General features: G+C 50.5%; 1 protein-coding gene across 1 annotated transcript; it reads right to left on the bottom strand.

Moving 5' to 3' along the window:
* Positions 1-11977: 11977 nt before the first annotated feature.
* On the bottom strand, positions 11978-17493 carry SRXN1 (sulfiredoxin 1). The gene is made up of 2 exons (XM_007442952.4): positions 17010-17493; positions 11978-13004 (listed from the first exon to the last, which is right to left on the bottom strand). Exons 1-2 carry the CDS (start codon positions 17229-17231, stop codon positions 12801-12803), a joined length of 426 nt encoding a protein of 141 aa, XP_007443014.2. The 5' UTR covers positions 17232-17493; the 3' UTR covers positions 11978-12800.
* Positions 17494-23658: the final 6165 nt, after the last annotated feature.

The raw sequence follows: 23658 nt of genomic DNA on the forward strand, positions 1-23658 counted from the left end.
ACGGATCCGGTGAACCCCGAGTGGATTTGTCTTCTCTTTCCTTGCAAGAAAATAATTCATTTTTCCCAGGGCTGGCAAAAAAAAAAAAAGGGGGGGGGAAGGGGGGAAAGAAAAAAACAAACCAGCCGTTCCAAGTCAGACACATTAGGAAGGACTCTTCGCAGATGATCCAGGAGAAAGACGGAAAGAGCAAAGGAAAGGAAGGATTTCAAATAACATTTGAGAGGCTGGTTTCCAAAATGGGAGCTGAGACCCCCAACCCATCTTCTCGGTCCTCCAATTCGCACGCTGCCCCTTCAAGTGGCCAAGGTTGAGAAACACTGATGTAGACTATGTCTGCCTTGGTGCCTGGCCTAAGCCATGATCTCCACTCTTATAGTATGCTGGGGCTGCGCACTTCATTGCAACAAAAACATGGACTGCTTTTTAGGTTTGGATTTTCCTCCTCCTCCTCGGCCCCGTTCATGATGACCCACACATGCCTCGAAGCCCCATTTCCTTTGAACGGCACGGTCTCACCTGCCGTTTTTAAGTGGAAACCTTCCAGCAAGCAGCAGGGAGAGACCCTCGTCTGTTGGCCCTCAGGTTTGGGAAGGGGGGGGGGCTGTTGCCCAAGGCCCTGCTGGAGCCCAGGCAGATGGCCAGAGGTTACAGACATCCATCTTTCTTTCTCCCTGCAGCTCGAACGGGAGAGTTAAAGCTCTGTTCCGCAGGCCGGTGCTGTCCAGATGTGGGGGGATGTCAGTTTTCCAGATTCCCCAGCTAGCAGGTCAGATTAGTGGGAGGTTCCTCCCCCCTCCACTCCCTCTTTTCCTACAAGCACTACTCGCATTGTAGGAGGAGAACCGCATTCGTTCATGTAGCCAGAATCAGAAGGAACCCGGTAGCGCCGTTTCACGTTTCCGACGTGGTTAGCGTGCAAAGGTGCACCGAACCGCCGGAGCATAAATGCTGCTTGCAGCCCAGAATTAAAGGCATGCTACAGTGTGTGCATACGCATCGTTAGGTTCCTTCAGGGTGCTAAGCTGTGATCTGTTTAACCATGGATTGTTGGACCAAGCACAGTAGAGTTCGCACAACACCAAAGGAAGGCTCATTCTGCCAAAAGGAGCCTTTTAGCCCGGCAGAGAGAGAAAGAGCTTGTTATGGGAATCTGGAACGGGAAGCTCTACCTTTGCATTTAATGACAGGCCTCATGAGGGCTAGCCACTTAATTATTTTCATCTGGAAACCGAGCTTCCCAGGAAACGACCGACGGTTGAACAAACTCTCCCCGCAGCTTCATCAGCCCGGGGAGTTTGGCTACCCGACCTTTTCCTGCTCCATCCAAATCTCGCTCCCCCCCAGCCTGCCGCCCCCCAAATGTGTTTGCTAAGGGGTCTCATCAACAGGGACACCCTACTGGGCTGAGACTTGGAGATGCAAAGAGGGGCCTGCGCTTTCTGACAACCAGCGTGACGGATAAGCTAGAAGTGTGTATTCAGGTGCAACGGCTTCAAGCATGTGGGTACCATCTGACGGGGAAGAGGCCTACAGAGAAAGGGAGAGGAAGCAATGCCGGCCAGTCGCATTGCAGGATTTCAGCAGCCGTGGCCTCTCTCCTGCGCCTTTCGAGATGGATCTTCCAGTTCTGTTTTTGTCTTTTATTAAGCAAGAAAACAGCCACAAAGAGCCCTTGCCTCTTGTACAACTTCAACGGGTCCTATCGTCTTGCTAATAATAAGACCCGTTAAAGTACAAATGTCAAATCTTTCGAGGTCCTACGCACATTCACCAAGCATAGGATTGGAATGAATATTTATTTATCCAACTGACTCCAATTCACTCTGCCCATGCTAGAAAGGATGCAAAGGGAAATTTTAAAGCATTCCCCGAGCGGGCAGGAAATAAAGCTGCCTGGAAGGAGATTTAGAACGGGGGGGGGGGGGGGAGGACTTTTTCACCCAGTGCAGAATTCACCTGAGTGAAATGTGGTCCTCTGACCTGGATGGGTCAACAAGGGGACAGGTGTTTGAAGGATATTTGAAAGTCCTCCAGATACCACTTCAAGGATCGGTTGTGTCTGCAGAGACGGTCAAAACAGAACCTAAGCAAAGTCACCCCAGAGACGCCTCTGTCGGCTTCAACTTCACCTCTTCCTGGGGAGAAGTTCCAGGGAGTTGGTTCATTCATGGCACGAAGCTCTAATGTGTTCTGGTTTTGGTCTGGCCTAAACTGCACCAGCCTCCTGGAACACCTGGAAAATTTTCCTTTTCACAGGTTGATGGGGACCAGGAACCACGTTTAATCATGTTCTGCTGGTTCCAGGGGGTTGAGTTTTCCTTTACAGCTTGCCGACCCCATGCTCTGATTATTAACTGCCCCGAATCCGTGACTTGGGGCCATCTAAACATTCTGCAAATAAATAAGCCCTCACCTTGGGTTCATAAAGGAGCATGAATCTTCCACAGCCTTGAATTGGGCTTCCCCGTTTGGCAAACGTTTGCTGGCATCTGGGGTCAGAGGCACCAACGGTAGCCTGGAAAAGTCGAACGGGGTCTCTGCGGGGTAAAGATCAGACCGGGATCCCCCTCCCCGGCCGTGTACGGTTTGCAACCCCCACCTTGCGGGGATCTTTTATCCGGGAGGTGATCCTTAAGTGTAAGTAAATAAACAGAAAGCAGATGGAAAGCACCAGCGGTGCGGCTATTCCCAGCTCCCGGGGGTCTCGTTACCCCCCTTGTAACCAAGACAAATGGATTCCAGACCCTGCCGTGTTAAACGCCGGCCACATGTGTCCACCCCAGGACGCTGCCTGCTTGACCTCCCCAGCCCCTATGGAAAGAGCATTGCCCTTTCTGGGAGTGGAGAGGGGCCTGGGCGACTCCCCCCCCCCAGCACCCAGCCTGGTGGCCTCTTTTACGAGGCACATGTTGTCCTTTGGGTTAATTTCCCCAAAGTCTTTGATGGCTGATGTCAGATATTAACACCGCAGTGGGGGCAAGACCTCTTGCAGCAGGGCCCTACAACTTTTCATGCCAGGCTTCCCTGGAGCAGGGAGTGGGGGGGGGAGGGAGGAGGTTGCCAGGTCATGCTTTCCTTCCTCCCCCCCACCCCAGAACGGGGTATTTTCTTTTCTTGGCCTGGTGAGACGAAACCCATCGCTTACGGTTAGACTGGTGGGTGTTCTGCAGCTTCCCAAGGGTTGCATACAGAATGCAGGGACTGCTGTTTTCAGGCCACTGGATTAACCTGGTTACTGAATTATCCCTGTTTTCTGGGTTTGAAAAATGCACTGGTTCTTCAGCTGGGGGTAATTACCCCCAGGGGTAATCTGGGCATCTCCTGGGGGTCATGGAACCATTGGTAATTGCTGGTTTGGGCGTTGAGGATCCAGTTAGGGACTGCCAAGATGCTTGTGTAAAACCAGTCTTTTTTGGGGGTGGGGAGCGGATAATAATATTATTTGGGACTGGGGAAAGGAGTAATTGGGTCAAACGGTTTGAGGACTACTGGCCTAATGGATTGAACCAGAAGCCAAGCAAACAAACATGGTCAGGCTTCAAAAAAACCAACCACGCAACCCTGTTTAAAACTAACCAAACATGGCACGTTATACAAATACAATTGCTAAGCTTTTAACTGACCTGGTTCGGTGTGTCGTGCAAGCAGACAATGCCTTCAGCTTTTTCAAAGTTTCCAGTCCCTAGGCATGGGAACATCGCTGCAAATGGGGCTTGGCGCATGAGGGTAGTTTCACAGGGATCGTCTGTCCACGGATGCCGGAGGGTAGCTAAAAACAGACCTGCGTGTTGTTTTTATGGTGAGGGTAATTCAGTGAGAGGGTTGCTACCCCTTCCCTTCTGTTCAAGCTCTGAATATTTCTGCAAAAAAGCAGATTCAATGGCACAATGCCAAAGGTCAAGGGACTTTGTGCACACCTTCTTGATTTGCCAAAAGAGCTTCACCAAAACCAAAATTGAGATTATCTCGCCGTCAGAATTACTTTGCACAGAGCAAAGCACAGTTGCTACGGCCTCAAGAACAGTTGTAGTTGCTGCCTTATGGAAAAATGGATGCTCCAAGGGGAAGCTGGACCGGCCCTCTGCCCGGGGCGCTTTAATTTGGACCCTGCAAGGGACCCCTTTTCACTTCTAGGGTGGTTGTAGTCTCCTTTTTAAAATTAGTTCTCAGAGAGAAGGCGCTTTCAAAATACAGTATCACTCAATTGCCATGAAGTTTTCATGGCTGGGATGTGGCTGATTCATTTAGTTCTAATTTATTCAGGACAAGCTTGGATTCAATTAGCGTGTTTATTCTGTGGCGGCCAAAAGGGGTCTGTGCTCCTTCTGCCTTCCAGCATTTAGGCATCCAGCAGTCTGCAGCCTCCGTGGCTTCCCTGTTTTCCATTTAATCCCAAATAAAGGTTTTTAGAGTGCACATGCGAGCAACCAAGGGGTTTCAAATGAGGGAAAGGTACAGTCACAGAAAATTGACAACATCGACAGTTGCACCATCTTTCACTGCCTGCAATGAAGTCTGTTCAGAACCGCCGCTGAGAAAAAATTGAAATAAATTCTCCAGCCTCCAAAAGAATATGGTAGGAAAAAAGAGGGAGAAATTACTTTTACGCAGGAAGGAAACTGCAAAGCTGATCCTGACACAGCCTCAGTTGCAGAAGAAGCAGATTTTTTTCACGGCAGGCGTCTTCTGACGCACTGACCTCAGGTATTCTGCCTGCATGGAAGTGACACGCCTGCATCCCGTGTAATTTAAACTCTGTGTTGGGTCAAAGAGCAGGACGGGCAGAAGCAATCAAGGATGGCCGTGAAGCACCCACTCCCCCCACCCCATGCCAACCAGACCCCTCCCAGCAACAGGATAAAGATGCAATAAATGCAGCCGTCTTCCCCTACTGTCTGAGTCCACCCCTCCTACACCTGGTATTCAAAGTTATACTACTTTTGGATATGGAGGCTCCATTGAACCATTCATCCTAATCATTTTTGACAGAATCCTTACTTGACATGAACTTTCTCATTTCCTTTAAAGTCAGCTCAGTTTACAAATTCCAGAAACTCTGATTTGGGAAAGGAGTAAGAGGGAGAGGGAGAGGGAGGGAGGGGGGAGGAAGAGGAGAGGGAGATGGAGAGGGAGAAGGAGAGAAGGGAGGGAGGGAGGGAGGGAGGGGGAGGAGGAGAGGAAGAGGAGGAAGGGAGGGAGGGGGAAAGAAAGAAGGAAGGAAGGAAGGAAGGAAGGAAGGAAGGAAGGAAGGAAGGAAGGACGGAAGGACGGAAGGACGGAAGGACGGAAGGACGGAAGGAAGGAAGGAAATGTCTGTTTAATCTTTGTACAGCACATGTATTATTCCCCCAAGCTACAAGGCAGCCGATGGACATGAAGTCTTCGTTAATATTGTAACCATAATAACCTTGTGCAACAGTTAGATCAGGAGGCACCTAGTTTGTGGGGAATACAGGGTCTCATAAAAAGTGGGGGGGGGAGGAGAGAGAGCTGGGGCCGCACCAGCAGCTCTGTGCACCTGCAAGACCCCAGAGGAGACTCGTCTGCCTTCGCTTCCCTACCGCATCATCCCCCAGAAGTGCCCCTCGCTCACCAGCCCGGCAGCCTGAACCAGGCAGGGGAGCCCCCCGGATCTGAAAGCAGCCGGGCCGAGGAGGGACTGGTGGGGAGCGAGCAGCCCCAGACCCACAGGTCCCCTCCTGAATCTCCAGGGAGGGCTTTTTTCTCGATGCACGGCGGATCTCAGGCCCGGGACGTGTGTTGCTGGAGCTTGGTGAAAAGGTGCTGTGGGAAAGCCACACCCGTGAAATGCGAAACGCAAGCCAGCTCTGCGTGGAAACAGGACCCTGGCAAGCAATCTCCAACGGCAAGTCCAAATTCATGCCCACGTTATGCCGGATCGTCCGGGCAGTCCTTAACCCTTCTGTCACCTCCTGAACCAAATTGCGCCACTGCAATGAAACGTGGCTTAATTAGTCATTTATTGGGCTGGTTTATATCTCGCCTTTTGTACAGGAGCTCAAAGCGATATGCAGAATATTCCCCCTTCCTATGAGTTGGGCTGGGCTGGGCTGAGGGTGAGGGGGTGAAGGGGCACCAGAACCAGCGATTTCCCTGATCTGGGTCCGGCACCATCATCATTACATCTTGGGTGGAGAGGGAGTCCCCCAGGGAGCCCCCATAGCTGGGGGGCCTGGGCCCTGGGTGTTCCCAGTCTTAGTCCAACACCTTCACCACAACCCCACACTGGCTTTCTGCTGGGAGAACAGAAATGTGTAAATATACTGTATATTTGAAAGATGATTCGATACATCTGGCCAATCGTGACTGGGTTTGGGAGAGGAGACCACCGGGAACTTCCAGGGCCGTTGGCCAGTCTGGGAAATTTAAAGACATCCTGGAGGAACAAAATGCCAACCCCTTCCATATTGCTGCTAGATGTCAGCCCTCCAAAGTAGACCAAACGTGGAAACCAAAGACAGGCAAGCTAATACAGTACTACTTTTATTGTAAGGTTATAGTAACAGAACCTTGCAAATCTGAATGTGCTTCCCCCCCCCCCCTTTATCTTCATGAGAACTAGGGAGGGTCAATTCTGAGACGCTTTCTCAGATTACATTTCTGCCCCGGACTCACATTTCTCTTATCTGATCCTTGTCTTGGTTGCGGCTCTTCCTCCTGTTCCTCCAGGTTATTCCTTCTTCCCATTACATCAAGAAAATGATACAGGGGAGAGATTCTTTAGGAATTCTGCTCAGCCTGAAGGGGACTCAGCTATGGTTTAAATAGTAACAAAGCAGCATTGCAGGAAAACCACATTAACAATTTTAACTATTTAGCAGTTAAAACCAGTCCTTGTCCAAAAAGGAAACACACCCTGGATGCTTACCTGCTTTTACCTAGACCCTAAATTTTAACAAACAGGGAGGGAGAAGTCTGCAGGACACGCCTTCTGCGGTCCTATCCAGCCCTTTGCCAACAGCGACCGTAAGAAGCATCTGCATGTTTTTGGGTGTAATGAAGTAACATGCGGCGTCTCCACGTGCGCTTTGCTGTCCCACCATACGGCACCTGTGCGTGTTTGTGCCAATGTGTGCAATGGGAATAATGGGACAGGTACATACGTGTCACATGACACGTGGCAGGGAGGGGGCTTAGAATGGAGCAGTGTGCCCCTCCCCCAGGGAAGATTTCGAGAATTTTTTCCAAATTTTTTTTCTTGGCAGCCTCCAGCTGGAGCCAGCCCATTTTCAAACTCAATCATTTTTTCGTTGGCTTCTCCTATCGTGCCTTATTGGGGCAAGCTTTTGATCCTGCAGTCATCTTGACTTTGTTTGACCCCCTTGCTCCTTGGTTTAGATCAGCTTTTTTCCAACTTGGCCCCTTTAAGAGATGTGGACTTCAACTCCCAGAATTCCCCTGCTGGCTGGGGAATTCCTGGAGTTGAAGTCCACATCTCTTAAAGTTGCCCAGGTTGAGAAACATGGCTCTACAATATCCTCAAAGCGTTGCCTGTTTGACTCCCATCGCTTGATCAAACTCAGCCAGGATAAGATTACTGCGAGTTGATCCCTAAATTGATCTAATCCTATTCTCAGCTCATCTTTGCTGGAGACCCCATCTTGTAGGGGCGAATTCCACAGATACGTCTATGTACCCTTTCCATACAGCAAGATATTCCAACCAGGGAAGAACGCTGGTGGGATATCTGCAGGGGGGGAAAAGGGGGGTGGCTGGCATTATTAATCTTGCACGGGGTGGGGGGCTCCTGTCAGTCTGCCCACCTGTCTCCCCTCTGCTAGCCTGACCTGGAAGGGCTCGGAGGACCCCCAACTGACAGATGACCTCCAACCCATTTGTTCCAGGGGAGAACAAAGGTGTTTGCGGGATTCCCCCGTTCTTCTTAATCTTGCACGGTTTATGCACAGTCCGGGCCTCTGGTCGGAACTTGGGGAGATTTCCTCCGAAGACAGGCGTGTAATTTTTCCCAGGTTTGCTCCTGCTAGGAGCTGAATTAGCCAGCATCCATTCCATTCCATTCCAGGCCAGCAAATCTTGCCTCCTGTAGTTGCAACAAGCATTGTCCGGTTTTAAGGCCGTCAATGACCTGGAGGGTCAGAAGTCCTGCTGATGAACTTCACTCATATTCTGAGTCCACAACGTCCCATCGATCCATGGAAAAGGCTGGGGCCTGGAGCAATCCACGTTCCGCCCTCGCCCAGTATTTATTTATTCATGTTATTTATTAAACCCATTTATATAGCCGCCCATCTCACCACAGGGGACTCTGGGCAGCGTACCACAGAGCTCAACACGGTCAAGAAATGCATTAAAAATATGAAAATCAAAATAGAATAGAGAATAAAAGGATGTTCACAATAAGGGAGCCACCTCACTAATAGGCTGGGTTTGTTAGCAAATCCCCCCTCTGAAAACTTGGCCGTTCTGCATTTGCAGAACATGGATCGTTACCCATCCCGAAGGCAGGACTCAAAATTGTGGGTGAAAACTGCTGAGAAACTAAGTCTCATTCTGTCCCCCTAACCAACCTCAAAGGGGTGTAGTTAGGGGGATAAAATGAGCAGTGCCTCTCTGCAAACCGCTACTGGTGGAAAAGCAGGACATTCGTGTAAGAAAAGTCTCAGCAGCAGCAGAATCCAGGCCACCTGAGCCAATCTTGAAGGAGGAGGAGGATCACACCTGGCTTGGGTGTGGATGGGAGACCACTAGGAAATCCCAAGGACTAGGAAGTTGGAAAAAATAACCACAGAAAAGGCAAACCACTTCGGCACTGTTGCGAAGAAAGCTGCCTGGCCTTGTCCGTGGAGTTACCCACAATCCAACTGGAGGCTGGACTTCATCTACCAGAAGTGGACGCACCGACCCGTGGAGATGCCCAGAAGCTGCTGTTTCCCCTTTGCCGACGGCAGCCTTGGTCTCTGTTTGGTTCCCCCTGCTAAAATGGCTGTCAGGGAGACCCCTCCCTGGTCCCTGTAAAAGGAAACTTTAAAGCACGCCACAATTCTTTAAACAAATTTATTATTCTCCCGGGAGGTGCAGCCAGGGGTCTTCCCCTCCAGGAGTGCCTGTGGTGCTTCCTCTGCGGGGCCGGACGCTTTGATGCCGCACGGCCAGGCCCACGGCTTCGGCCGTTCAAAGGGAAGGAGCCGAGCCGTCTCCCTCCTTCTCTTCCGCTCTGGCGACTGCCCGGAGGAAGTGGCTCGTTCTCTGCGTTAGCTTGTGGGAAACCGCTGGGCCAGCGCAAGCTTTGGGGCCTTTCTCGAGATCTGGGATTTGCAACGCAGCGCCCGGGGGCTCGCACTGGTCCCACGGTCAACTCCTCCGCTGCCTGTCCCCTCCCGTCTCAAGAACGTTTAAAAGGACTCTGCCCATTTTGGGATTTATTCTTCCTCCTGGGCTCAGAAGCCTCGGATTAAACCAACCAGCCTAGTTCAGACGTCAGGCTGGGCTGAGCTTTAGCTGAGTAAACCTATAATAAATCATGGTTTCCATCTGGATTAAAGCACTTCCCCTGAACTATACCGTAACTCAGGCGCCAGATTCAGACATCATGCTAGAACCGGCACAGGTGTTCCTGCATCATACAAGGATGCTCACTGGCGATTTTTGCACAGAATGCTAAGGCATAATATTTCATTACAAATTAAAGCTGGTTTTTCTCCCACTGCAATCCAGAAGACTCTCGTTGGCAGGTCACATAGATACGGTTTGTTTAGCTTTAACTTAGCCAAGTTTATTCAGTAAACCAAGGTTAAGCTAGGTGTCTGAACTCAATGATATGGCTAAGTGACTCCCACTGGGCTTCTTCAAAGCATGTCAAGGCAATGGTTGCATTCCCACAACATGCTAATCCACCCTGTACCCAAGTTTGTTTCAGCCCAGTTTAGCATGTTTTGAGAAAAACGAGTTGTTTCTTTTGTTCCGGAGAGGACCAACTGGCGTATTAAAATCCCAAAACTGGTGCCCTTGTTTGGCCAAACTTTTTCTAGCCAAGGCTGGGCTGTTGCCAGCTTGTTAAGTGTGCCATGCAAATGCAGTCACAACACAGGTGGTTTTGCTTTGGCTTGGCCCACTGTGTGAACCCAACAACTGTAGATGACAAAGATGGCTTGTTCAGACAGGCCCACCTGGCTCAGCAGAAAGCCAATTTTTGGATCCTGGCCTGACTTGCATCCAGGGCATAGCCAGGCACAGAGCACAGCCATGTGCCTCTTGTCATCACCACAAAGTGCATCGTTGGCATCATTTGCACAGTGACGTCAGGGCACGCAGGACCTCAGCGTGCCATCTTCTGGGGCTCAGATCCACAGCGCTCCCCTCCTTAGTCCAACGTCTTTGATACAAGGAGGGGTTACTTTTTTTAAGGCCAACCATCCAGAGGTCAATGAGATCTCAGTTCAGAGCCAGTCTTTTGGAAATGGAACTGGGAAGCACCCGCTCCGGATTTTCCATCTTGGCAGGGAGAGGGTGCCATCTGCTGGACTTTTTGTCCAGAAAGGGGCTTCTTTTACCCCCTGCCCCCCCTCCATCCCAGGGCTGCTAGGACCACAGCCTGCCTGCACTAAACTCTCTCATCTAAATTCAAACATTTTGTGGGGCCCCAAAGAGACATCTTCCGTGCGAGAGCGCCCAGTCATCCCCGCCACTCCGTCTTCTGCTTCAAACCCTGGATCTCCTCTCCAAACAAACCTTTGCTAGCATTAACTTGGGGGCCCGTCCTTTGGTGGAGGCTTATGGTGACCCTCCCATCCTCTGGCTGTGGAACATTACGGGCACTCACCCAGAGGTCAATCCAAAGGCTTGTGTTTGGGGTGCAAAGGGGGCCTCTCCCCCACCCCCTCTTCTGCTTGGCTGGGTTCACACAACACACACACCTGGGGCTACTCAAGCTGTGCACCACACCCGTCTTGGCCAGGGCTAACCTTGGTTAGTGCTATCATTTAGCACAGGGTTCCTCAACCGTGGCAACTTTAAGACGGGCGGACTTCAACTCCCAGAATTCCCCAGCCAGCACGGGAATTCTGATGTTGATGAGGGTCAGCCCAAGAACGGCGACGAGGCAATCCACTGCAGTTCTGTTCCTTTATTAGCCCGCACCTAATAGACAGAATCTCGCCAGACTCAACTTATCTACAGCTACTATAGAATATACCCCGTGAGGCTCTAGGGAGGAGCCAGCCTCATCCTCTTCGTCTTCCCACATTCCTGCTGCGGGCCGAGGCGGCGCTTGCCCCGGAGTGTCTCTCCCCCCTCCTGACAACCTTGCAGTTCCATTCCAGAATCTTCCCCGCTCGTGCCATCCATTACAGGTAGTCCTCTTTTAACGACCACAATAGGGACCAGAAAATTAGTTGTTAAGTGGGGTGGTTATTAAGCGAGTCATGCCCGATTTTATGACCTTTTTTGTAGTGGTCATTAAGTGAATCACATGGTTCCCCATTGATTTTGCTTGCTGGAAGCCGGCTGGGAAGGTCACAAGACCCCGGAACGCTGTAACTGTCGTGTGAGCTGTTGCCAAGCGCCCGGATTGCGATCATGTAACCGCAGGGGTGCTACGGCACTTTAAGTGCATGGACCAGCTGTAAGTCCCTTTGTTCAGCACCGCTGTAACTTCGGTCACTAAACGAATGGTTGTTAAGTGAGGACTACCTATAATCCACCTACCTATCCCAGGAGACTTAATTTTCCATGCTATTATTTATTTTATTTTACCCGCAATGCCTTGCGAACTGATGGATAGTCTCTGCAGAAGCTTCCTTCTGGCCTTCTGCTGGCTCTTGGGGCTGATTTTGAGGAAGGGGGTGGGAGGAGGGGAGATTTTGAAGGGGGCACCACCAAAACATCGTTGTTGCCCTTCCCAGCTACAAGCGGAAGCCCTGGCCTTATTCAATCATTTCAGAAATATATATTATCCCCAAATTTGCAAACCTACAAAATAAACAGAATCAGCAAGTTTGGAAATAGTGTAAAATATTTTTTTAAAAAAAGAATACATGTTGTGATTGACCTACATCCAAAAGGAAAAGCAAGCTGAGATTAAACGGGGTATTTGGGAGTAGCTTCCGAGTTCTCAGTGCTGTGGTTCAACCCTGAGAGTGCCTTGTATTCTCAGCTCCCTTGCAAACTTCCTTCCTGCACGCTGAAAGCTTCCTAGATTTAAATCCCAGATTTCCTTGGGGAACTCAGGCAGGTAGACACGGCAGTCCCTTCTCCCATTTTCCCCCAAGAAGCAGCCTGCGAGGTAAGTCTGGAGTTGACCAAGAGCTCCCAAACCTGGCCTTGGAAAATCCAAAGGACCTCTAGATGTCAGCAGAGAGCGAGGGTTTCTCTGTGCCTCTTTGCTGCCATCTAGCCTTCGCTGTTGTGCAGTGCAATGTCCTCTGATTCTCCACTCTTCGCTCATCGCCTTCCCCACCCTGTGCCTTTCTGACCAGGTTGGGCTACAACTCCCATCTCCCCCAGTCTGCACGGCCACAAAGGTAGACCATTCTACTTGTGTGATTTAACACCAAGTGCCAGCTTAGCCCTTTCTCATCTCAGTTCCCAAACAAGCAGGAACCAACCCCCCCATAAACTGAGTAGGCCGTCCCTCTCACGGCTCAGGGCTCTTATAGGCTGGGCCATCCTACGTCCAACCAAGATGCGGAAGGGATAACACCAGGCCGCTAGTCCTCATTGTTGAACGTCTGGCAAAGGAGAGAAAGACCAGTCCTTGTCTCCGTTCCAAGATTCAGAGGGCCCAAGGATGCTCTGGAATCGGGTGGCCGGGAAAAAGCCTATCGCAAATCGGGGAGGGAAGAGCCCAGGTAGGTACGCAGGTCGCTGAGCGTAGACCGGATGATTTTAGCTGGAATGGTCTCCTTGTTCAAACGCTTGTACGCCGCGTAACGGTGACAGCCTCCGAAGGAGTAGAAGTAATCTCCCCCTTCTCTACCTTTGATCCAGAGAACATCAATTGGGGGAACCTGGTCAGGATCCTCCTAAAAAGAAAAGAAAGAAAGGACAAGAGATAAGTTCATTGTGAATGAATGAATGTCTGCCTTCTCACTTGGCCAGTGTTTCTCAACCTCAACAACTTTTAAGATGGGTGGACTTCAACTCCCAGAATTCCCCAGCCAGCATGGCTGGCTGGGGAATTCTGGGAGTTGAAGTCCACCCGTCTTAAAGCCGCTGAGATTGAGGAACGCTGCTTTAAACACTCAGGTTAAATTCACACCACAGGCTTAACGGGATCCATGGCCCATGTGTCACTGCTGCTCTGTGAACTGCCCATTTGGTTGGAGGTTCTGTTCAAGGGGTCGGTAAACTCCTTCGTGGCAAAGGGCCTGGTGAACGGAAGGACTGCTTCTCTCTTCGGAGTTTCTGCCCGTTATTGCCAGTCAGCATTTGCGGGCCGGATACCAAAGGACAACGGTCTCTTCTGGCAGGACGAGTCCAGGTTTATTAACTGGGTCCAGATTTTACTGTGTGGGGAGATCCCTCCTCAATCAGCCACGGGGAGGGCGAGTAACGGCTAGGAAAGTCCAGCACGGCATCTGCTGGGGCAACGGCCACTTTCGCTGGGCAGGTTTTATAGTCCTTCAAGCGCTGGCCCCCAGCGCTGGAACTGCTTACTTTGGGCATCTGCAAAGGAGGGTTCATCTTTATTTATTTGTTTATTCATTATTAGTTTGGGCATCTGCAAAGGCAGGTTTATTTTTATTCATTCATTCATTCATTCATTCATTCATTCATTTTTAATTTAGCCATCCACAAAGGCAGGTTTATTTATTATTTACTTATTTGTTTATTATGAGTTTAGGCATCTGCAAAGGAAGGGTTTTTGCCTGCCTGCCTGCCTGCCTGCCTGCCTATCTATCTATTAGTTTAGGTACCCGCAAAGGAAGCTTTATTTTTATTTATTTATTTACTTATTAGTTTAGGCACCTGCAAAGGAAGGGATTGATTGATTGATTGATTTAGGTACCCGCAAACGAAGGTTTATTTTTATTTATTTCCTTATCATTAAATTTTTATGCCGCCCATCTCCCCCAGATTTTAATTTATTGATTTACATTTCAAATTTGTCACTGCCCATCTGACCGCAAAGCGACTCTGGGCGGTTTATGTTCAGAAGAATACATGTGAATTAAAACAGAATAAATACAAATTAAAATATGTTAAAGTACAACAACATCCCTACATAAAAAAATAAATAGCTTCCAAGGAACTGATGTTAACTAGAAGTTATGAGACTCGGGGAGACCCCAGGGTTGGTTATATTCCTTCTCGCCCCACATGAGTTGGCTGAGCCAACTTTCCTTTATATATTAATGAGGATTAGCTTTATTGTTAAGTGTCCAGCACAATGTTTCTCAACCTTGTCAACTTTAAGATGGGTGGACTTCAACTCCCAGAATTCCCCAGCCAGCACAGCTGGCTGGGGAATTCTGGGAGTTGAAGTCCATCCATCTTAAAGTTGACAAGGTTGAGAAACACTGGCCTAGCAGGTATCGGGGAGCGAGTTAAGGCAAAAACAGGAAATAATTATCTAATGGGACAGGGAGTTTGTTATCCCCCAGCGCACCCCAAGCAAAGAAACAAGGTCCCGCTTTAGGAATCAAGTAGGAAGAGCTACCTTGCTGAAGCAGCCTCTCTTCCTAGCATTAATTTAAAAAATTAGGTCAGGCACAGGATACCCGTCTAGTAACATCGGGCAGCGTGGGGGCACTCCACGCCCCTTCGATTCATCAATGCCGTCAGTCGGGGTGGCACCAGGAGATCCATAGGATCTCCCCCCTTAATAATGTCCAAAAAGTCCTTACAAACCCAGCTGTGGTTGCAGGCAAGATGGTTTTTCCTGGGTGTATTGTGTCGGGGGGTTTTTCCCACCTGTAAATGATTTTTTCCTCTATTTTACGGTTCTTGGCTTTTCAAAGGGCACATCGCCAAGAGTGGTTTGGAGCCAGGCGGCCTCTAAATTTAATTAATCCATTAATTAAGAAAAGTAACAAGTCACACTGGCACTGTGGCACTGTGCAAACCCAGTGGGGCAGCTTTTAGGAAAAGTGGCTCTTGCAAGAAAAAAAAAATACTGGGGATAGAAAGTTGCTGAAAGAGCAAGGTCTTTCATAAGCCCCGCCCCCCCCGCTGATTGGCCAGGGAGGCCAACAGGACAGGGTGCTGCAGCCAATGGGGAAGGAGCTTGTGACAGAATGAAGCCTTGCCAGTTCTCTCTGCCCATTGAGGGCCAGGCACTTCCGGGAGGAAGGAGGCGGGACTCTCCATTCACAAAGGCTGCTTTAGAATGTAACCACATGATGCAGAACTGCAATAGGGGGATTTCTAGAATCCGGGAGATGGCGAGTTCTAGTCCTACCTTGGCCACAAAGCCATCTGGGGGACTCTGGGCCAGTCCTTCTCCCTCAGCCCTGGGAAGGAGTCAACAGCAGACCACTTCGGAAAAAATGCCAGCCCTGCGAGGTAGACCAGACTAGGAAACCAAAGACACACAAGCTGATACTACTTTTATTATAAGGTTATATAACAGAATCTTCCAAGTCTGAATGGGCCTCTCCCCTTCCTGCCTTTACATTCAGAAGAATGAGGGAGGGTCCAGCCTGAGACGTTTTCTCAAATTCCATTTTTGCTTTGGACTCAAATTTCTTTTATCTGACTGCCGTTTCGGCTGCGGCTGTTCCTCCTGTCCTACAAGGTTACTCTCTCAGCCCATGACAAAAACTTGCCAAGAAAACCGCAGTTGGCAGGAATCAAGTGTGACTCAAAAGCACACCCAGAAAAAGTTAGGGTCGCTCAATAATAAGGTGGCACTTTGTATATGGTCAGAGGCTTTCTACAAATGCTTGATATAGTCTAGATTACTCTGTGGTTCAACACATTGGAAGGATCCTGGCCCCCTCTGTTGTAGGAAGCAGGCTATTACCCTGACACGACATGCTGTATGAACATAATAATTATTATGCTTAAATGGGTTGTGTGAACCCAGCCACTGTCCCTGACAACGTTAGTAACCTAGGTTCCAATGGGGTACTCGCACGGATCGTTTTGGGATTCAAGCTCAACTTGGAAGCCTATCTTACTTTGATGCCAGCAGGGGGCAGCATCTCACCAGCCTTAGCTGATCTTGAACCGCCAAAGAGGTCAGAGCTGGCTAGTCCTGGGATGGGAGGCCACCAGGAAATCTCAGAACTGTAGACTCGACTGGAGGGCGAGACAAGATCTGTAAGAAGACAACCCTACTCTGAAACGTTGCTAAGAAAGCAGCATGGCCCTGTCCAGGAAGTCCCTGGCAGTCAAGCTCAACTCAAAGACCTTTTCTCCTCTAACTATGTTGGGAACAAAACTCTTGGATTTCCGCAGCAGCCTTGGGCCCTGCTGGCTGGGGATCTGGGAGTGTACCCCCAAGGCTGCCTTGGGGACCCCAGTGACACTCTGTAATGGGAAGAAGGAATAACCTTGAGGAGCGGGAGGAAGAGCCACAGGCAACGGTCAGATAAAAGAAACCTGAGTCCAGGGCAGAAATGTAATTTGAGAAAGCGTCTCACAGAGGACCCTCCTTATTCTCATGCAGATAAGGGGAGGGAGGGGGAGGCGCATTCGGACTCGCCAAACCCTGTTCCTTCTGTATAAGCTTGTGGGTCTTTGGTTTCCACGTCTGGTCTACCTTGGAGGGCTGACACGCACGTTGCTGCCGACAGGACTTCGTCGAGTCCGAGAGGCGGAGAAATGTAGGAACCGGGGAAACACTGAAAAGCACGGGGGGGGGGGCGAAAGCAACGCCGGGAGACGGGAGGGAGCGTTAACAGGGCCGTCCCAGGGAAGCGGTCGGAGCGATCGCGAGGTTAACCAACCCCCTCCTCTGGATGGCCGTCGCCGCCCACTGCCGGGCACCCCTGGGCGCCACAGCAGCGGAGGGACGCTGAACCCCAACGGCGAACAGAAGCCCGAGCCGCGTCCTGACGCAGGGTGGCGGGAGCCGGCCCTACCTGGACGGTGCGCATGAGGCTCTCCACTTTACTCTCCTCCAGGACCGGCGGGATGGGTCTGATGATCACCCGCAGGGGCACCTCGTGGACGTCGGGGACGTTGTCCGAGTGGATGCTGCGGCCGCCTTCGCCGTCCATGGCGCTCCAGCGCCGCCCCCGGCCGCGGTCACCGCGTGGCGCCCCTTCCCACCACCTCCGCGCCACTCCCGCAGCTCCTCGCATCCCCGGCGGTGCCCAACGCGCGTATTAAAGCCCCCGGACGTTGGGCCGGAGCGTGCCACTCCCGGTGGCCGCGGGGGGGGGGCGGACGAGCCCCGCCGAGTGTTTCCCCGGCGCCCTCCGCGCACCCCCTTTCCAGCTTCACTGCGGGGGCTCCATCCCGAGAGCCAACCCGGGGCGCCGCGGACGGAGCCGGCCGGGGGCAAGGCGTCCGGACGCTCGGAACAGCTCAGTCCCCCTCCGCTCGCCCTCCGAGTGGAAGGAGCCGAGTCGTGAGTCACCCGCGCACGTGTGCACCGCCTCTCCTGGGCTGGGCTTCCCCGGCTCCTTTTGCTGAGTCACGGGGAGGCAGCGGAAAAAAGCCGGGGCCGCTGGACTCCGCCCCGCACCCTGTGGGCGACCCGGGGGGAAGGGGGCGTCCCCCGTGGAGCCCAACCTGGGCAACTGAAGCAAAGATCCCGCATCTTTGCAAGACCTTTGGTCCTGGATGCTCTTGGGAGCGTGAGAACCCGCTCGCAAAGCCCCGCAGGGAGGCACCGGCGCCCTTTGCTTCTGGGTGGGCCCCTTTCAGACGGTTCTCATTAACCTTGGTCTGTTTTCCTGGGTCCTCTTAGGTATGGTGTGAAGGCGAACCCCGGGCAACGGGTGGATTCGTTAACCCGGGTCAGCTGCCTGGGAGGCCGGCGGGCGGTAATCTGGAGCCCTGCCGAAATGCATTAGACTGCAGGGGTCGGGGTGGATGGGGAGGATGGGGACTGTAGTCCAGGACATTGCTCAGATGGGTATCTTCACTTTCTGGCCTGTTCCAGGAGCCAGATCGCATCCCTCTGTTTTGGGGTGTTTCTTGATTATATTTAAAGAAGGGATCTGCAGATCTCAAGAAAGACCCTCATTTTACTTGCTAGTGAGAAGAAATATTTCAAGTGGAAGATAGCATATAGCTCAGTGTTTCTCAAGCTTGGCCTCTTGAAGATGGGTGGACTTCAACTCCCAGAATTCCCCAGCCAGCATGGCTGGCTGGGGAATTCTGGGAGTTGAAGTCCACCCATCTTCAAGCGGCCAAGCTTGAGAAACACTGATATAGTTATATAGATACACACGTGCTGTTTGGGGCACGAACTTAACCTTTCCCATTTTGTCAGCCGCCCAGAGTGGCTGGGCCTTGGGCGGCATATAACTTTAATTAATATCTGCACAGACCATGGATGTGCGGGTAGTGCCCAGTTTAAGAACGGGTTCCGTTCCCAAGATTGGTCCTTAAGTCGAATTTGTACGTAAGCCAGAACAGTAGGATTGTATAATAGTGTAGAAGTCATATTGTGCAATGAACTTGAACCATTGTGTATTTAACTCGAATCATTGTGTATTTAACTCAAGTTTTGCTGCAGTAGGCTCTGTTCTTAACTATGGGGCATCTTTAATTGGGGCATTCTTAACCTGGGACTACCTGTATACATCTATTGGCACAGCCTGTAAGGTCAGTTCAGCTGGTTAGCTGGGCTAGAGGGGAACTAATTAATCAGCAAAATTGGAGGCACCAAGGAAGCTTTTCCCTCCGCCAGCCTGTCCCCACAGCACTTCCCCAGGTGTTGCAAGGGGTTATATCCCTGGAGAGATGGACTTGGAGAATTCTGGGAGTTGAAGTCCACTGATCTTAAAGCATGCTGGCTAAGGAATTCTGGGAGTTGGAGTCCACACAGCTCAGAGTTGCCGAGGTTGAGAAACACCACGATAATTTATGTTCATTATTCTGTGTCCCCCACTCTGGAAAAGATCTCGATCTTCTGTGCTGCATCCCTGCAGGAATTGGAAAATACACAGCCTCACAAATGCTGTGTTTTAAAACCCTGCTCTTCCAGCTTCATGACCGATGTTTGTCAAAGGTGGCTGGTCACTTCTGTAACGTCCCAGGGACCTTTTCCTCTTCTTGCTACAGAGCCGCGCTTGCAAAACTCTTCCTCATTTTTTCACTCTTGAGTCAGGAGCCCCACCTTGGTATTGTAAGAGCTGGAATGGACTTAAAAATGCCATTTTCTTGATGGAAGGCGAGGCCTTACAACAGAGCTCAACTGTGGTCTGGGTCTGGATTGCGGGAAGTCAGTGTTATCGAACCAAACCCCGCATTGATTGAGGCGTTAAGGAGCTAACTGGAAGCATCTCCTTGCCGTTGGAGCCTGAAGACGGGGGAGAGACGGCTCAGGAGTGGCAAAACTTCAGAATTGCTCTAGAACAGGCTTTCTCAGCAACTTTAAGATGGGTGGACTTCAACTCCCAGAATTCCCCAGCCAGCCATGCTGGCTGGGGAATTCTGGGAGTTGAAGTCCACCCATCTTAAAGTTGCCAAGGTTAGAAACACTGCCCTAGAGGAAGCCTGTGGCTGGCCAAGCCCAGGTCAGTCATGTAATGTGAGCTGAAGGATCTCATTCCTTCGTCCAGGTGAGCATCATGTGCCTTGTGGAACCTTCCCTTTGCTACCCTGCTTTGGTGCATGAGAAAGTGTGGAGGGGGGAGAGAAACCTCTTCCATTTCCCCCCCTTTTTCCCCTTCAATTTTCCATTCCCCCCCCCTCCTATCCTCATCTTTACAACAGTTTTTCCAGCGGATAATGTACGGTGTGATTCATGAGCCCAATGAAATTGGGCAGCTGTTGTTAACCGCTCTGCCACAGTGATTTTCTGCAGCGTCGCAACCCTGTTGTCTGTTGCAGTTGAAGCTCACGGGGTCCTTTGGAGCGTGCATCCCAGATCGGTTGGATTTGGGCTGCAAACTTCTTCATCACAAGATGGCAGCAAAGAGAAGCCAAAATCTCCAACTCTTTCCTGCCCTCTAGTGAACAACCAGAGCGTTGCACCTAAGAGCCAGTAGCCCTGGTTGAGCACTTCAAAAATGCAAAATGTTGGATCCGTTTAGTTAAAATGCAAAAAAAAAAAAATAATTTTTTTATCCTGCCCCATCTGATTCTGTGCAGGTGACTCCCAGCACACCAGATAACATCAAACACATCTCTGAGCCAGAAGAAAGCCACATGTCTCTGCATCAGGGAGTGGATGAGATAGTGTCCAAGGGCTCTCTCTTTTTCTCCTTTGGAATGTCTAACATTTAGCACGTGGTTAGTCCTTGGATGGGAGACCACCAGGAAATCCCACAGGCGGAGTCTCGCCAAGAAAGTCAGAAGACATTCCACAAGGCGGCAACAGCAAGCCACTTTGGTATCGTTGAATGTAATGTGTCTCTGGTCTTAGAAATAGTAAAGCTATCATAAGTGCTAGTTTTTAATACATTAAATAGGAATAATTCTTTGTCAAAACATATCCCATTACATTTATAATCTAATCTTCAAATCCCCAGGCAAGCTTCACCCCACCTGCATTTTGCAAGTAGCCCATCAATGGTTTCCATTCTTTAAGGTAATAGTTATTTGAGTTTTCTTTTAATAAGCAAGTCAGTTTATCATTTTCTGCCATTTCCATCAGTTTTAACAACCATTCTTGTATTGTTGGTAGTGTCTGGGTTTTCCAAAATTGTGCATAAAGAAGTCTTGCTGTGGTAATCATGTATTGAGTAATTCTAATAACTTCCCTCTTAACCCTTGGACCGTTGCGGCTTTCTTTGGCCCCGATCCCCCGTTCCCTCCGAAAGACAAACGGACACAACCACGTAGCAGAAAAAAAGGCCCTTTATTATCCCTGAATTGCATTACAATACTGCAGGTACTTTCACATCAGGAAGACCTGTATTAACCTGTGATCCGCCCAGTCCAACATCTGGCTGGCTGGGGTAGGGTGGGGGGGAAGCTAAATCATGCAGAGAAAATTATTGCTATCGTATCTTATTTACAGTCTAAACACCGAAAGGGAACTGGGGTACCGTCCCAAGTGCAAAAACTACAGGCAGGAAACCGGGAGCTCTGGTCTGGACAGGGAGGCTCCCAGCCTGTCGTTGCCCGCGGGGAAGAGTTCGTCAAGGAAATCGTATCCATGGCACGGTTGCGGTGCCTCGCGTGTCCGTCTGGGCACTCGCGTGTCATGAATCCCAGAAGCTGTGCCGGAGGGGATGCGGCGACACGCGGACCTCCGATGCCGGCCCTGCGTGCTTCCGCGTTGTGCTGTCTGCGCCCCAGTCGTGTGAAGGAATGTGGCGCTGGCCTTGAGGAGGGGCGGGAGAGGGGAAACGGCTGCTGGGCCCTGGGGAAGTGGGAAGCGGGAGAGGCAGACTCGGGGCAGCCCCGCCTCGACCTTGTCCTTTCAAAGGGGCAGGGAAGGTTTCAGATGGGGTGATTCTGTGAATATACCCTTTTTATTACGCTATGATATTATATTATGCGGGGCTGACACCTGGGACTTGTCGAGAGGGAATAAAAACACCCGGCATTCTTTCTGGGAAGAGTTAAAGCTGCTGAATCTCAGCAGGATAAAGGGAGACCTCTGTCCGTGGCTGCGTTCACACAACGTGCTCAAGCACGTGGGTTACAGAGCTGGTAACGATCAGCTCAACAAGCTAAGGCTGGTTAGGGTTAACTGGAGCTGAGTTTCCTCTCCCTACCTGTGCAGCATCCTGTTTGTTTAGGTTCGGTACATTGTGCAACTCCTGAAAATGGTTTAATGCAGCAACCTGGTTAAGGGTGCTGCGTCAGAACAGTTGTCTGCAGTTGGTCGTTGCGTTTTCTTCTCAAGGGCTGCATCTGACACACCGTTTTAGTCTTGGCTTTCCCAAACACGGTTGCTGTGTTCGTACAACATACAAAACCTGAACGAGTCTGCGGCTTAATATGATGGCCTGGTTCATGTTCCACGGTGAGGCCATAGCTCAATTCCCCCAACCCGTCGAACTGCATACAAACTGCCTGACCCCATTTGATCCCAGGCTAGTGTGTTGTGTGAACTCAGCTACGGGTTGAAGGGCTGGGAGGGCAAAAGCCTTGTGTGCGGCTGACACTATATTTGGGGAGGGGGGAATAACAGGAATACAAAAATGAGTACAGTGACTGCATTCACACAACGTGCTTAACCTGATCCGTTAAAGACCCTGCAGATAAATTTGCATAACCGGTAGGTTGGGGAGCTAAACCTTGGCTAGGCTTTTGTGGCGTAGTGCATTGCTGAAACCCGGCCCGTGTGGGGGAGCCAGGGTGGTGAAGAAGTGGGATCGTGATGGGGGTTTGGGTCCAGTGTCGGTCATGGAAACAGCTGGCTGGTTGACTTTGGGCCAGTCACTCCTCCTTACCCTAAGCCACCTTGCAGGGTGGTGGTTGTGGAGTAAATTGAAGGAGGTAGCATCATGACACCGCCTTGAGCTCTGTACAAAAAGCAGAATATAAATCTAATAAAGAAAAGTTTAGCTAATTGGTTCTTTGTACTGTCTAAACCAGTGTTTGTAAGCTTGGCAGCTTGAAGAGGTGTGGACTTCAACTCCCAGAATTCCCCAGCCAGCATGGCTGGCTGGGGAATTCTGGGAGTTGAAGTCCACACCTCTTCAAGCTGCCAAGCTTACAAACCCTGGTCTAAACACAGAAAATGAGTGAACTCAGGAATAAGCAAAATGTTTTATGTGAACCCAGTGGGGTGGGATGGGGGTGGGCGCTAAAAAAGGGGGAAGAGAGAAATAAAAACTGGGATGAAAGGAGAAAAAATGGAAAAGGAGGAGGGAATGTTGCAGTTGAGAGAAAATGAGCAAGTCAAGTTCGGAAAGTTGGAGGTGGGGGGGGTCAAAAAAGTCCAGATGGCTCCTATGTGACTGAACCCTTCTAAAATGCCTTGTGCACGTAAAATGGAGTTGGGCTTCAACCACATCAGCATGGCCACCATCTTGACTTTTTTACCTCCTCCTCCCACCCCCCGTGGACGACCCTGAGTTTAGAAAGATGGATGCCGGGGGGAAAAGGGTAACGGATGATCCGCAGAGGAATTGGATTGAATGGACAAGCGCAGCGTGGAAGAGAATGGGCAAAAAACCTCTGTAGCTCAGGGTTGAATTGTGGAGTCCTTGGTACTCTCTGAGCCTGGTGGTTTTCTTGCAGACGTTTCATGACCCAACTAGGGAACATCATCAGTGCTAGTGGGTGTGGGGTTTTCTCCCTGTTTATATATAGTAGCTTGTCTTGCCAGTGTTGGTGGGGGTGCATTTTTTTTTTCCAGGTAGTTTCTTGATTTACTTGATTGTTTGTCTGGTGTTAATTGTCTTGGTGTTGGTAACAAAAAGACCAGAACACCTCCTCGCCAGCAATCAACACCCAGATAAGCAGGGATTAGCACCAGACAAACAGTCAAGCAGTAAACAGCAGCCTAATCTAGGAACTACCAAGGAGAAAACAATTCCCCCCCAACACTGGCAGGGCCAGCCACAGTATATAAACAGAGAGCAAACCCCACTCCCTTCTAGCACTGAAGACGTTACCTAGCCGGGTAATGAAACGTCTACGAGAAAACAACCA

Source organism: Python bivittatus, unplaced genomic scaffold (genome assembly GCF_059951505.1).
Source record: "Python bivittatus isolate LINGU-HERP-01145 unplaced genomic scaffold, Pbiv_v1 ctg000700_np1212, whole genome shotgun sequence".
Lineage (NCBI taxonomy): Eukaryota > Metazoa > Chordata > Lepidosauria > Squamata > Pythonidae > Python > Python bivittatus.

What these genes read in the sequence shown, in the direction of transcription:
- SRXN1 (XM_007442952.4), bottom strand. Translation starts at nt 17,231, where the DNA reads ATGCGAGGAGCTGCGGGAGTGGCGCGGAGGTGGTGGGAAGGGGCGCCA. An exon ending in GCCTCATGCGCACCGTCCAG is followed by an intron (nt 13,005 to 17,009) that starts GTAGGGCCGGCT and finishes TTTTCTTTTTAG; the next exon opens with GAGGATCCTGACCAGGTTCC.